The sequence below is a fragment of the Heteronotia binoei genome, chromosome 8, assembly GCF_032191835.1.
Source record: "Heteronotia binoei isolate CCM8104 ecotype False Entrance Well chromosome 8, APGP_CSIRO_Hbin_v1, whole genome shotgun sequence".
NCBI lineage: Eukaryota > Metazoa > Chordata > Lepidosauria > Squamata > Gekkonidae > Heteronotia > Heteronotia binoei.
The window spans coordinates 5,515,323-5,529,843 of record NC_083230.1 but is presented as its reverse complement, the minus strand read 5'-3'; the positions used below and the strand labels follow the sequence as shown (position 1 = coordinate 5,529,843).

General features: G+C 45.9%; 1 protein-coding gene across 1 annotated transcript in view; it reads right to left on the bottom strand.

Annotated features, from left to right (window-relative positions):
• FAM185A (family with sequence similarity 185 member A) overlaps nt 1-14,521 on the bottom strand; it is a 128,535-nt gene that overhangs the window by 42,410 nt on the left and 71,604 nt on the right. Inside the window, exon 7 of the mRNA XM_060246071.1 lies at nt 10,067-10,108. Coding sequence (XP_060102054.1) covers nt 10,067-10,108 — 42 coding nt within the window. The remainder of the gene's footprint in view (nt 1-10,066; nt 10,109-14,521) is intronic.

Here is a 14,521-nt window from a genome sequence, read left to right as displayed (position 1 = left end):
GCCAGGATAGTGGGTTGTGAGCGCCGAGATGATCTGGTTGAAAGTTGCGTTCTTGAGCATGGTGGGTGCAATAAGGCCTTGGGCTAGCTCCAGGGTGGCGATTCTGCAGGAATTGAGCAACAGCACCTTCTTCTTGGCCCCCTCAATTTCATGGAACGCTATGTAATACTGCAGTCATTCCAACCATGTCTCCCATAGCTCAGGGTGGGCTGCATCAAATTCGAGCAGCGTTCCTGCTGCGGCAGCCATTACGACGGCAATGGCGATGTGATGCACAGAGCTGGATGTGGAGGCAGCAATGCGTGGTGTGGTGCTGGATGCCGGGCTCACTCACCAGGATGCTATCCTCATCGCCACTATAGTATAGTGGGTTCAAAGCAAGGAGAAGACCGTGTTCTAGTGATCATAGCTCTTTATTGAGTTACAGCATGGTAACAGCTGAACTATGAGACTGCTGAACTGGGCCAATGGGGCCAACTATATACCCTTCAAGGTTCCCACGCTAGGATTCCATTGGATCATTCAAACCAGCAGGGGGCCCATGATTGGAGCACGGCAGCAGGGATTTGGATCCCACTGCCCATTGTTCCTGAGTCCCCAAGTTCAATCTTAAAGGCTCCAATAAGCGAGGCAGGAACTCTATTAATAATACACAACATTCGTCCGCATACACAAAACAAAGGTTGCCTATGGGGCCCCTCTTGTCTAGAATTGTCAACTCTGGCTTGAGAAATTTCTGGAAATTTGGGGGTAGTGCTTGGGGAGGGTGGAATTTGACAAGGGGAAGGATCTCAACGGGAATCTGATGTTACTGGCCTCCAAAACTGCCTTTTCCTCCAGGTGAACTTGTCTCTGTGGTCTGGAGACCAGCTTTAATTCTGGGAGAACTCCAGGCCGCACAAGGTTGTGAATCCTACTGTCACCACATACACCCAATCAAAACTATCATATGAAAACATACCATATAATTTGCCCATCTCAGTGGGTCCCCAGGATGAAGAGGCCATTAAAGGTTGTGCCATGCTCCCCCTTGGTGGCCTTGCACGAGAATCCTTTAAAAACCTGCTTTAGTTTAAAGAACAAAGTTTGAGTCCAGTGGCACCTTTAATACCAAGAAAGTTTTATTCAGAATGTAAGCTTTCGTGTGCACACTTCATCAGACAATGAGATGGGGTACAATGAGCAGTGCTGCATAGCTGGTGGGCAGCAGTTAAGCTTGCAAAATAGTACCAAGTTAAAATCCAATGGCAAAATAGTGAAATTAACTGTGGAACAAAGAAAACCATTATGCACTAGGAAAAAGCTAGTTCTTTACAAAGTCTACAGCTGTCAACTGAACATCATTGAGATCTGGCAGTGAATATCACATCTCAGTCATTCCCAGTCACATGATCTCCATCTTGAATGGATTCAACTTCAGCCAACCTTGAACATTGGACTACCACATCCAGGCACTAGGATAGTGCTGAGAGCTTTGCCACTGACTGCTTATCTAGCAGGAGGAAGAACTGATGCCATCAGCATATTGATGGCACCCAACTCCAAACCTCCTGATGATCTTGGCAAGAGAGTTCATATATATGTTAAGTAACATTGGAGAGAGGATAAAACCCTGTGGAACTCCACAATTCAGGTCTCATTAGGAAGTCTTCTCCTTCCCAATAGCAACCCTCTGAGAGCATCTCCGAAGGAACAAGGAGAACCAAATAAAGGCATTGTCCCTTACCCCCAGGGAGGCAAGGTAGTTGATTAGGACCAAATGGCCAACTTTATCAAACACTGCTGATAGACCTAGAAAGACTCCCCATGTTGCCATGGCAGCCATGAAGTCTGAGGCTGCACCAGGTAAGGAAGTCTTTGCATAGAAGTTAAAGTCCCCCAAGACCAGCAGTCTAGGGGAAAACACTGTCCACTCACCTACTGCCTTTACATCCCGTTTAAAACTAATATATATATATATATATATATTTAAAAGCTACTGCCTCTGACAGTTCCAGAAGGGAGTCCACTGGGCAAATGGCACACCATCAGGAATTTCACCCTCTCCCTGATACCCCAAGCCAGGCCAACACATTAAAGGCCAGTGATGTTTGGTGCAGGGATCCTCTGGAAGGGAAAACAGTCTCAGATGAGGATCACCCCTCTACCCCCCATCCCTTAGTTCAATGTTGATGGAGGATCAAATATCCTAAACTGGATGAGAGGAACTACCTTATTCTCACCCACTCAGGTCTTGGTCAAGCACACCTGTGAAAGCATCCTTCCAGGATAGTCTCCTGGAGAATTGTGATCTTATTTCTTAATGACTTGGCATTACACAGCATTAAGGTCAAACAGAAAGGAATTAACTAGGCCTGCACACCATCCTTCCTTAGGATGGGACAGAGATCATAAGGGGTCTGAGCATTTCCATATCTTGTCACCCTTTGTGAAAAAAATCTCCTACCACCATATCTCTGTCTTTCATTCTACAGACGTAGCCTGGCCAGCAAGATATAACATGGGCAGCAAGGAAACACTGCCAGACACCTGTTTGTTCCAAGACAACCAATATAACTGTCAATTGAACTTCTCTTATTTTATCCAAATCGCCTGCTGAGTTTACAAAAATGCATTTGTTTCTAAGGGAAGAAATTCGAAGTGGGTTGCGGGACATTCTGTGTCAAAGGCCCTGTTGCTCCCAGTTCAAAACCCTCAACACAGCAGTTGAGTATTACCTCATTTCCCCCACCACCATTAGGGAGATGGGTAATAAATATGTTCCCTGAGTGGGCAGGAAAGAGCTGCAATGGCTCTCATGATCTTTCGGTACTTCCGCCTGAAGTGTCAGGCCAGCTGTTGTCTGCTCAGTATTCCTAGATTTTAAAGGGCTCCTGCTGTAATTCTCAGTTACTATGCAGATTAGAGAACCGGTCTTGAGAGCACACACTGTAACTATTCAAAATACTTTCCACTGTTTTAGCAATTAAGAAGGAAAGCTCTCTTAGTGTGTTACCAACAAATGCAGCATTTTCTACATCTTCCTGTAGTAAGGGGGCTGAATCTCCACACTGATCTATGCAAGCAGAGTTTCACTCTGGAAGACCTCAGAGATGGTTGGCAAAACTGCAAAATGGCTGAGGTAGAAACACTACTTGTGGGGGGGGGGGGTAGCAGGAGCAAATCAATCTTACTTTGATTAAGAGCATGCTGTGGTTCCAATCCAAAATGGGGCCCCATGTGCTTGAAAAACCAGTCAGAGGAACCCAGACACTCTGTGTTACAAATGTAGTGTAGTTTGGGCCTCTATAGTCAACACAGAGACTTATAGATCCAACTGGATTCCAGAATGCTCTGCAGGATTTGTCTGGCTTTGTTGGCAGCTATCTTGATGAACTCACAGATGCCTGGATTCTGGGCCTTCAGGAGGCCACTGAACGAGTTGCCCTCTTTGCCCCTGTACTACCTTGGCTCTCTGGTATACAGATGAAAGAAGGACAGTAAAAAGGGGGCTTAGATGGCTAGAGTAGTGCTGGCAACAAACTTTGTGATGAAACAAGAGCACTTTATAGAGCCCACCTGAAGGCCTATGAAACGTCAGTGAAGGCAGCAATGTGCTCTTACTTTCCTGCCTCACTGCATCTGCTGTGTCATGCCCAGCTCAATTGTTTAGAGCCATTCGGCAACTGACCACCCCTTCAATGGCTCCAAAAGTAGATGAACATTTTGCTATTAGCTGTAACACATTTGCAACATTGTTTTCAAATGTTTCAAAAGTCTTCCTCCTTTGCCAAGACTTGGCTACCAGATTTGGAGTCAGTGGGAATCTTGGGGCCCTGTGTGTGCGATCCAGTCCGTTTTTGGACTCCTTCAACCCATTCTCATATTGTCTGTGCAGCCCATGGTCATATCAGCTCCTTCAAGCCCTGCACTTCATGGTTAGTGAAAGCCTCCAGGGAAGTGGTAGGAGGAGCCTCGGGAGACATTATACATCTCTCACTGTACCAGGGCTCTTTCCTTGGCTCCCCCAAGAAAGTAATGGAGATACTTCTTCTGAAAAGGTCACAGCTAGATGAGAGGGACCTAGCCAATTACCACTTCCATTTCTGAGCAAGTAGTGTCTGAACAGCTCCAGAACTTCCTAGAGGAGCCATCTGCCTTAGATTCCTTCTAATCTGGCTTCTGGCTGGGGTTTGGGACTGCGACAGCTTTGGTTGCTCTGGTTGACGATCTCTGGTTACACCTTGATGCAGGTGGGATGGTGCTACTGGTCCTGTTGGATCTGTCAGCTGCCTTTGACTCAGTAGATCATTTGGTCCAGAACTGATCTCAGAGGGTAATCATGGGTGGAGAGAGGTCCTCACCATGGGCCCTAACCTGTGGACTTCTGCAGAGATCAATTTTCTCCCCAATGTTATTTAACATCTATATGTACTCTCTAGCGCAAACTGTCAGGAGGTTTGGATGCCATCAATATTGAGATGCCATCAATATATGGATGACACCCAGCTCTACCTCTTATTTAAGGACCAACCAGAAGCTGGAATTCTGGTCTTGGCCTCCTGCCTCTATACAGTGGTGGAATGGCTAGGTGAGAGTTGATTGAAGCTACAACCATCTAAGACAGAGATTATGTGGCTTGGGAAGCCTGGGCCACTGGGGTAGCCACAACTACTGACCCTTGATGTGGTCCATCTTTCTACAGTCAACTTTATCAGGAAGTTAGGAGTATGGCTCAATTCTTTGCTCTTCTCAAGGGGCCTTGCCATGTATTTGCTGAGGAGACAGCTTCATAACATATAAAGAGGAGGTTACAGTGGCGCAGAAACCAGAGCCAATCCAGAAATTGGGGAGTGTTCGAAGCAGACAACAGAGGTTTCCAATGGTTTGTAAAAACTGCAGCTGCAGAGCAGTGTACAAAGTCAGATCCACAGGAGGGCCTACATTTCCTAAGATCCCTTCTGTCCCTCTGATTGGGTGGCAGATTTTCAGAGCCTAGAGAGAGGTGGGACTTGGTAGGGAAAGCATAAAAGGCTTGGCTGGAAAGGCTGTAGGGAGAAAGGTTCTCTCTGTTTTTTTTCAAAAGCATGCAAACCACTGCCTCTTTAAGCTTAGCTGGAAAAACACCTGATGACAGGCATAGATTAACAATCTCAGCTAAGGGCCGCTGAATGTCCTCCCCACCTGCTTTAACAAGCCAGGATGGACATGGGTCCAGAGGACAAGTGGTGGGCTTCACCACAGCCAGGATCCTGTCCACATCCTCCTGAGAGAGGCGGCTGAAGTGGTCCAATGTGGGACCCAAAGACAGACAACAGGCTTCCAGTTCCCATACTGTGGAGATTATGGCAGAGAGTCGAGACTTTATCTGCGAAATAAGTCAAAAAGGCCTCACAGACAATATCCAATTCCCTAAATTCCATGGTTATCTGGGGCTCTGGGGGTGGCTGTTTTTTGAGGTAGAAGCATCAAATTTTCAACATAGCATCCAATCCCTCTCCTCAAAATACTCTTGAAGTTTCAAAAGGATTGGACCAGGGGTCCAATTCTATGAGTCCCCAAAGAAGGTGCCCCTATCCATTATTCCCAATGGAGAGAAGGCATTTAAAAGATGTGCAGTCCCTTTAAATGTGATGGCCAGAACTCCTTTTGGAGTTCAGTTATTCTTGTCACAACCTTGCTCCTGGCTCCCCCCTCTCAAAAGTCCCCAGATATTTTTTGAATTGAACTTGGCAACCCTAGTGGGAGGATGGGCCCAGGAAGATGAACCCAACTGCCACCATGCAGGTGGCTCTTGGACCCAGGCAGGGAGGATGGATTGGCCCTGCCCCATAACCAAGCTGTTCATCTGCAGAAAGAGAATGGGCCTGAGGAGAGACAGCCACCTGCAACTGTGTGGGTGGCTCTCAAGCCCTAGACAGGGTGGGAGGGTTGGTGCTGCCCTGCATTCACTTTTCCCACGGGGACACAGTCACCCACAGCATGGTTCCTGGGCCCCGGTTAGGGTGGGAGGGTTGACTCTGCCCTACAGTCACATTGTTCACGGAAGGAGGGTAGGGTGGGCCTACCCAGGGAGATACAACCACCTGCAACTGTGTGGGTGGCTCCCAGGCCCCAGGTAGGGCAGAAGTGTAGGCCCTGCCCTATAATCACGTCCACTGAGGGAGCATGGGCCCAGAGAAACACAGCAACCACCACTGTGTATGTGGTTCCTGAGCCCCAGGCATTTTAAGGTGGGAGGATTGGCCCTCCCCTGTAATCACGGTGTCCATCCACAAAGGGAGGGCCCACAACCATGTGGATGGCTCTGGCTCCTGGCCCTTGGACAGGGCAGGCCCTTCCCTGCAGTCCCATTTTCTGTGGCAGGATGGTGGGCTTGGGGAGTGAGCCTCCTATCATGCAGGTGAATTCTAGGCCTGGGTGGGGTGCTATAGTTACCTTGCTTGTGGAGGAAAGGTGCCATGCAGGTAGCTTCTGGAGCAGGGTGGGAGGGTTGGCCCTTTCCTACCCTACACTGCACTACAGCCTCCTACTATGTGGGTGACTCAAAGGCCAGGGTTGTTGGAAAGATGATGAGCCCAGCCAGGGACACATCCATCTACAACAGTGCTGGCAACAGTTCTCTCCCGCATCCTTCCGAGGGGAGAGGAGTGTCCATCGTGGAGAGGTCCACTACAAGTTTGATGCCTCCCCTCTACTAGGTTGTTCTAAGGTCCAGAACTTACACTTGACAACATTTACCCAGAAAACATTCTATACACTAAAGAATCTGTGCATGACATCTCCCTGCAAAGCACTTTCCTGGGGCACCTTGTTTGGGAGTCCGTAACTTGGAACACCCCCCCCCCCCCCACACACACACACACAAGTTCAGTCTTCACAAAAACTGGTGAGCAGTTAGAGGAGAGTCATCTGGAATTGCTCTGTGATTATCCAGTCTCTAGGACCCCAAAGGACCATCCTAGGGCTTTTTTGCCTGTTAGGCCACACAGTCCTGATGGAGCCAATCTTCCTACAGTAGGCCCTGTACTAAAACCCCTGTAAGCACTTGGAGGCTACATCAGGGGTATGTGACCCAATATGCAAAGGAGTTCCTGCTCCAAAAAAAGCCCTGGAACACCTCATCACGTCCTGAACTTCTTGAACTGGTTTAGTTCAGAAGAGTGGTTGGGTTTGGATTTGGGACAGGTCTCAAACCTAAACTGAACTGGGTTTTTCTGGTTTGTGCCCATCACTAGTTGTGTGTGTGTGTGTGTTACTGAATAATTTTATAAGACAAGAGACATTGGAAAAGACAGTAATGTCAAGAAAAGTTGAAGGAAGCAGGAAAAAAAGGAAGACGCAACATGAGACAGAATGACTCAATAAAGGAAGCCATGGCCCTCAGTTTTGCAAGACCTGAGTATGGTTTCCTGCTATACTGTGAATTTAGGGGGGAGGTATTTGTGAGTTTCCTGCATTGTGCAGGGGGTTGGACTAGATGACCCTGGAGGTCCCTTCCAACTCTATGATTCCATACTGAGCATGGCTGTTAACGATAGGATATTTTGGAAGACATTAATTCATAGGGTCACCATAAGTCAGAAGTGACTTGACAGTACATTACACATTACAGTAAACCACACATTATTTGAATGTTCAAATGTTTTAATGTTTAGTGCTTGGGGACCCTATTTGGACGGACAGGCAGCACAGAAATGCTTTCAATAAACTTAATTTGTTGTATTCAGCACAATCCTCCTTCGCAGATTGCGCTTTTGCCTTTTTAAACATTCATTTTAAAATCACAGAATGTAAATCTTAATAACTGCGCCTCCAAGCTTCACAATACAATCACGTGTAGAGTTACTCCAGTCCAAGTTCATTGAAATCAGCAGAGTAACTCTGCCCTCTTAAGAGGGCTAATAAGCAAATTAATTAATTTTGCCGGTTAACTAGTAAATTTGCAAGTTAATTTTTTTTAGTTCTTTTCTCTTTTTTGTTATTTTGTATATATTGTTGTGTGTTTACACCTGGAAGTCATGTTGACTCTGGTGACTTATCCCTACTGGGTGCCTGGACGATATTCAGAGAGGTGGCTGAATAAAGCCTGCCCCTGTCCTCTCGACTGGGTATTTCAAAGACAGTCTCCCATCCTAGTACTAACCACAGTTAACCCTGCTTAGCTTCTGAGATCTGATGAGAGTGGGCTTGCCTAGGCTATCCAAGCCAGGACAATATATACATATATGTGTGTGTGTGTGTGTGTGTGTGTAATTTCAGAAGCAATTTTGATTCTTTGTCAGCATAATAGGGAATTAAAGGGAAAATAGCGGGTTTTTCTTTCTTAAAAAAGTGACAGCATTTGTTTGTTAAATTGTAAGATATATAACTCTTCTCAAATGGACATCATGTTGAAGGTTTGGGTGCAAACGCAAATATAATTAGATTTAACTGATTAGTTGGTTAAAAGGCAGATGATTAATCAGCTAAAACCTTGTGCATTAATTGACAGTTCTGCTAATCACTAGAGTGACATTTCATATTTGTTTTTTACTAGAACATAATTATTTAAATCTGAACAGTTGAAAGGCTATCAACAGCTGGCCATTAGTATGCTTTTTTTTAACAAAGGAAACTCTATATAAATAATAAGAATGCCTTCTTTTTGTCTCAGGTTTATTAGCAATAGAATAATTAACAGGCATTCTCACATTCTGACATGTTACTGTTTTATGGTTTCCCACGCTAATGCAACCCAGATCAAAGGTTTTCTGAATTCGTTAATTTTACTATTCTGCTATTGGATTTTAACTTTGTACCACTGGGTATTCCAAACCCCACCAGCTATATGTGGCTCTGCTTACTGTACCTCATTCCTCGTCTGAAGAAGTGTGCATGCACATGAAAACTTACGTTCTGAATAAAACTGTTGGTCTTAAAGATGCAATCGACTCTTATTTTGTTCTACTACTTCAGACCAACACGGCTGCCTATTTGGATCTATCTAAAAGGAAACTCTGTTAGGCACCAGAAAGTGGAAGCATTCACTTCCAGTGTAATGTGGAAGTCTGACTAAAGGCTGCCTAAAAAATCAGTTCATCTGAGGAAATTAAAAGGAAACTTTGAATACTGGATCTCATTCTGCAGTTTCCATGGCTGATGGGGTTTTTTTGCACTGCAAGTGGCGGTTTAGAGCAATTATGAATGCAAATTTGTTTAACCATATGACATTACAAAACTAATTAAATATTACAAAACAATCTAAAACATTATCCAATGGCAAAAATACCAGACTGTACAGCCAATTAATTAGACTAGGATAATTTAGTTATGTTCGTCACTGGCTGGTTAGTCTGGTACAGAGACCAAAGTCTCAAAAGCTCAGATTAAAGAGGTAAAGATATTGTGTACTGTCAAGGAATCTATAATGGTGGGCACAGGTGAGTGACCCCCCTAAACCTCTTAGGAAAACATATTCAAGGATCCTCTTCAAAGATGGGAGATGTCCCCAAATAATAAAGCTTGGGGGGGAGATGTCCCCAAATAATAAAGCTTAGATATTCCCATTTAATTTAAAGAACTGTATTATATGGTTCAAAATAATCCCAGATCTATTTTTCTATGTGTTTGATGAGCATGTTCTTGAGAGTTCTGGTGAGTGCTCAGTATGGCCAGACTGAACAGGCCCAACTTTAATCAGTACATATTACAGGGGTGGGGGGGTTGAAATATAATAGCTTTAAGGTCATAATGAAGCCTGATTCAAGTCCGGGACTACCATCTCATGGGCTGAATCCCACAGATCTGTTCCACTAGCAGAGGTATTTCCCCAAGCAGAAGCAATTTTCCCTGGATGCAAGAAGCTCTTACACTGGAGGAAAATGCCATTGTTAGTGGAACAGATCTGGAGAATTCAAGCCCGTGTTCAAGGGAATTCTAGCAAAAGCTATTGCAGATAAACAGAAATGATGAAATATATCTCTACTGCACACTTCTTAGAAAGATTAATGGTGGTCCACATCTTAAAAAACTGTGCACCGTCATCACTGATACAAGTACAGCAGCTGCGTTTTCTGGATTGAAAAAACTAAATATCGTAACTCACCTACTGTGATGTTTCCTGTTTTAGTTCGAAGGGTGGTAATACCTGAAAGGAAAGAAAAACAGCAATTTGTACCAGAGTTTGATGATGTTATGTGGCGAATTAGCAGGATACTGGACAGTCCTGACCTTAACTAGCAGTCAGCTTAGAAACCTCAAAGGCTCTTTTATGCAATGCATGGGCACATATACCAAGCAATGTTCCCTGTAAACTGAGTTAGTGTGAGCTAGCTCACAAGTTTTTAGCCTCCAGCTCACACATTTTTGTCTCAGCTCAGGAAAAATGGCCCTAGAACAAACAACTTATGTAGTAGCTCACAACTTTAATGCCAGTAGCTCCTCAAAGTAGAATTTCTGCTCAGAAGTCTCCACAGCTTAGAGGGAACATTGATACCAAGCAGGAATTAATATCATCTATGAGTTAATATTCCTTAACCATATTTTAGAAAAACGCACAGAAATCAAACTATATACAGAGTTTCAAAGCCATACACATTTTTTAAAAAATCCAAAAGCATTCAGTCAGTAGGACCTACTCTGTGCGGTTCAGTGAGGCTGTGGGCTATCTTTTTGAAACTTGGGGGGGGGGGGTGTTTTGAGGAGAGGCACCAAATGTTATGTTGAAAATCTGGTACCTCTACTTCAAAAAACAGTCCCTCTAGGGCCCCAGATACCCATGGATCAATTCTCCATTATACTCTATGGGAATTGATCTCAATAGGGTATAATGGAGTGCCCAACAGACATTCCACCCCCCTCGCCGCTTTCTGATAACCCTGAAGCAGGGGGAGGGCCTGCAAACCAGGGGATCCACTGCCCCCACCTGGGGATTGGCAACCCTTGGATTTGCCGGTGGCCTGGGAGCCATAACGGTTCCTGTTGTTGCCGGAGTAAGATGGTCTGCTGTCAGGCTGGGTCGAACGAGGTCGCCATTGTTGTTCAGGCGAGAACTTTTGGTAAGTCTTTTTGGCCCAGGGTTTGTGCCACTGCTTCACCTTAGGAGCTCTGGATGTTGCCTGCACACCCAAGTTCCTGGAGGTCTTCAGGCTCTTGTCTATCTCCTGCAGTGCACTGTCTGTGGTGGTGCTGAAAAGGCTGTCCCCCTCAAAGGGCAAGTCCTCAACAAAAGCCCTCATGTCTTGCTGCAGGGCTGTTGACCTTAGCCATGAGTGTCGGTGATGAGCGCTGCCTCTCAATGCCGATGGGCTGCGGCACGGGGACGCAGAACCAGCAGGCTTGTTGTGCTTGGCCAGCTTTCCCCATGTTGTTTGGGGCAGGGCTGGAGAGCTGGCATCTGTAGATTGTGTGTTCTGTGGCAGGGAAGCTGGCACCTGGGTGAGAGACCCAGAACCAGCAGGCTTGTTGTGCTTGGCCAGCTCTCCCTGTGTTGTTTGGGGCAGGGCTGGAGAGCTGGCATCTGTAGATTGTGTGTTCTATGGCAGGGAAGCTGGCACCTGGGTGAGAGACCCAGAACCAGCAGGCTTGTTGTGGTTGGCCAGCTCTCCCCGTGTTGTTTGGGACAGGGCTGGAGAGCTGGCATCTGGGTTTGCTGCAGCCAGGTCTGCAGAGCAGACCTTGAGCAGATTGTGTTTTCTGTGGCAGTGATGTTGGCAACTGAGTTTATATTGGTTCCAGGCCTGCAGGGTTCATAGAGTTGATAGAGGGATGTAGTGCATTTGGGTCCTATAGAGATTATCTGGTGTAAAGTTAGTTTTGGCTTTGGGTGCCCCAGGAATTGGACCCCCTGGTCCAATTTTTTTTTTTTTGCCTTGTGGGTTTTGTGTGGGACAGTGCCCTGAAGCTGCACAGCAGTTTGGGGGGCTCTCCTCAAAACCCCCTGCTCCCCAGAGTCACTTTTCCCACGACAATTACAGTGAGGAAGTGGCTAATTGGGCTTTCCCCATCATTGTTGGCAATGGGCCTTTTGGGGGGCCCAAAGACAGGGACCCCCTGGCCCAATCTTTTTGGGACTTGAGGGTTTTGTAGGGGAGAGTCCCCTGCGGGTTCCCTGCAGTTTTTGGGGCTCTCCCTCAAACCTCCTGCCCCCCAGTAGCCTCTAATTATGCCCTATGTTGCCATTGATGTCAATGGCCCATAGGGTATAATGATGGAATAGGGGCACCCTCTTTGGGTGCCCCTGGAATGGGATTCCCTGGCCCAATCTTTTTGGGACTTGGGGGGGTTGGAGGGGGGAGTCCCCTGCAGGTCCCCTGCAAATTTGGGGGCTCTCCCTCAAACCCCCTTCCCTCCAGGAGGCTTCAAATATACCCTATCTGCCATTGATTTCAACGGCCCATAGGGTATAATAGGGCCGTATATTCGGAAATAACCGCGCATCTACCGTATATGCGGCTATTCTGAATGCGGTATTCAGGAGTATATGGGGATTCCGAATCCCCCCCGTATACTTCCGAATCCGTGTAATACCGAATTTTTTTTTTTGCACATCCCTAGTGGTTTTTAAACAGGAAGCTCTCCTTCCTTGGAGGTTTTTAAACAGAGGCTAGATGGCCGAGAGCAATGAGGACCCTGTGAATTTAGGGGGAGGTGTTTGTGATTTTTTTGCATTGTGCAGGGAGCTGAACTAGATGACCCTGGAGGCTCCTTACAACTCTATGATTCCATAATTCTAAACGCTTTCCCTTCCAATATATTATTGGGCAGATTAAAAAAAACTCCCTTTCATGAAAGGCTGAGTAATTCTGCTTTGAAAGATTCAATTCAACATATTATTTTACATTGTCAACTACATACAATTTCTCATAAGAAACTTTTATTGCCATTATTGTATTCTGTTTCTAATGTTAACAAAGGTAGAATTATTCAATATCTCTTAAATGGTGTTAGTAGTGAAATCACAGCTTTGGTTGCTAAGTTTCTGACTTGAAGTGGCCCAAACCAGATACAGCCTTTTAAAATGAGTTATTTGTATTTTATTGTTCATGGTCACATGGTCTGAAATTGTTATTATGTGTATTTTAATGCCATTATGCCATTAAAGGTGACTGAAACTGATAGGAAAGCCAAGGGTACTTAGACTAATAAGCATAATAATGGAGACAGCTGGAACTGGCTCAGTCCAGTCCTGCTGTGGACAAAGCACGTGTGTGCTATGGAAGCCCCTGGAGCAAAAGAAACCCTATCACATCCTCACCAGTATCGGCATCTTGGCAGGCCACAATAAGGAATGAGAAGTCTGTGTAAGCTTCTCATTTCCCTGTCCTGATCATTGCCGCTCTCTTCAGTCAAGGAATTCAAGCTCTTTTACATTCCTTGACTAAACAAAGGAATCAGGGCTGGATGAGGAGATGAGAAGAATACAAAAGCCTCACATTCTCGTAGCAGCCTGGCCTCCAGGGGAAGGAAAGGACAGAGATTCTGGAGGGCCACTGAAGGCCTGGAGCAAATTGAAAATAAAAGGGACTCACCAGTCATGATGAGATTAAAAAAAATAAGGCCAAGGTTAATAATGCATGTAAAGCAAAAATTATATTTTACTATTCAGGGCACCCTCCTGCCACAACATTTCATTAACAGCTTTCTGAAAATAAACATAAAGTCAGGTTCAAATTATCTTGTTTGAACTGTATACAAGTCTAGTTGCCTTTATCCTGTCCCTTAACAGAAAAATACAACGTTTATACAAGGGGGGAGGTGAAAATGGTTCACATATGCCCTTTATGTGTTTTATGCTTCATAATCTCTCTCGGCTTGGCTTCGCGAACGAAGATTTAAGAAGGGTGCAATAGTCCACGTCTGCTGCAGGCTCGCTGGTGGCTGACAAGACCAATGCGGGACAGGCAGGTCCGGCCACAGTGGCTGCAGGGAAAAGTCTGGTTTAGGATTGGTGCTGTAGCAGTGCGATTCTTCCTCAATCTCCTTTTGTCCTCAAGACCAGCTATGCGTGCGTTCTCAAAGGAAGAGACAGCCTGGTGGATGGTGTGTCTCCATGCTTTGCGATCTGAGGCTAGGTCAGACCACTGGTGATGGTTGATGCGACAGGCGCCAAGGGATTTCTTCAAGGAGTCCTTGTACCTCTTCTTTGGTGCCCCTCTATTTCGATGGCCGGTAGAGAGTTCGCCATACAGGGCAATCTTGGGAAGGCGGTGGTTTTCCATCCTAGAAATATGCCCTGCCCAGCGCAGCTGCGTCTTCAGCAGCAGTGCCTCGATACTGGTAACCTCCGCCTGCTTGAGAACTTCAGTGTTGGTCACAAAGTCACTCCAGTGGATGTTGAGGATGGTGCGAAGGCAGCGCTGATGAAAGCGCTCGAGGAGTCGCAGGTGATGACGGTATAAAACCCACGATTCGGAGCCGTAGATGAGGGTTGTCATCACAACCGCTTTGTAAACATTGATCTTTGTGCCTTTTTTCAGATGCTTGTTGCTCCACACTCTTTTGTGCAGTCGGCCAAATGCACGGTTTGCCTTTGCCAGCCTGTTGTCAATCTCCTTATCGA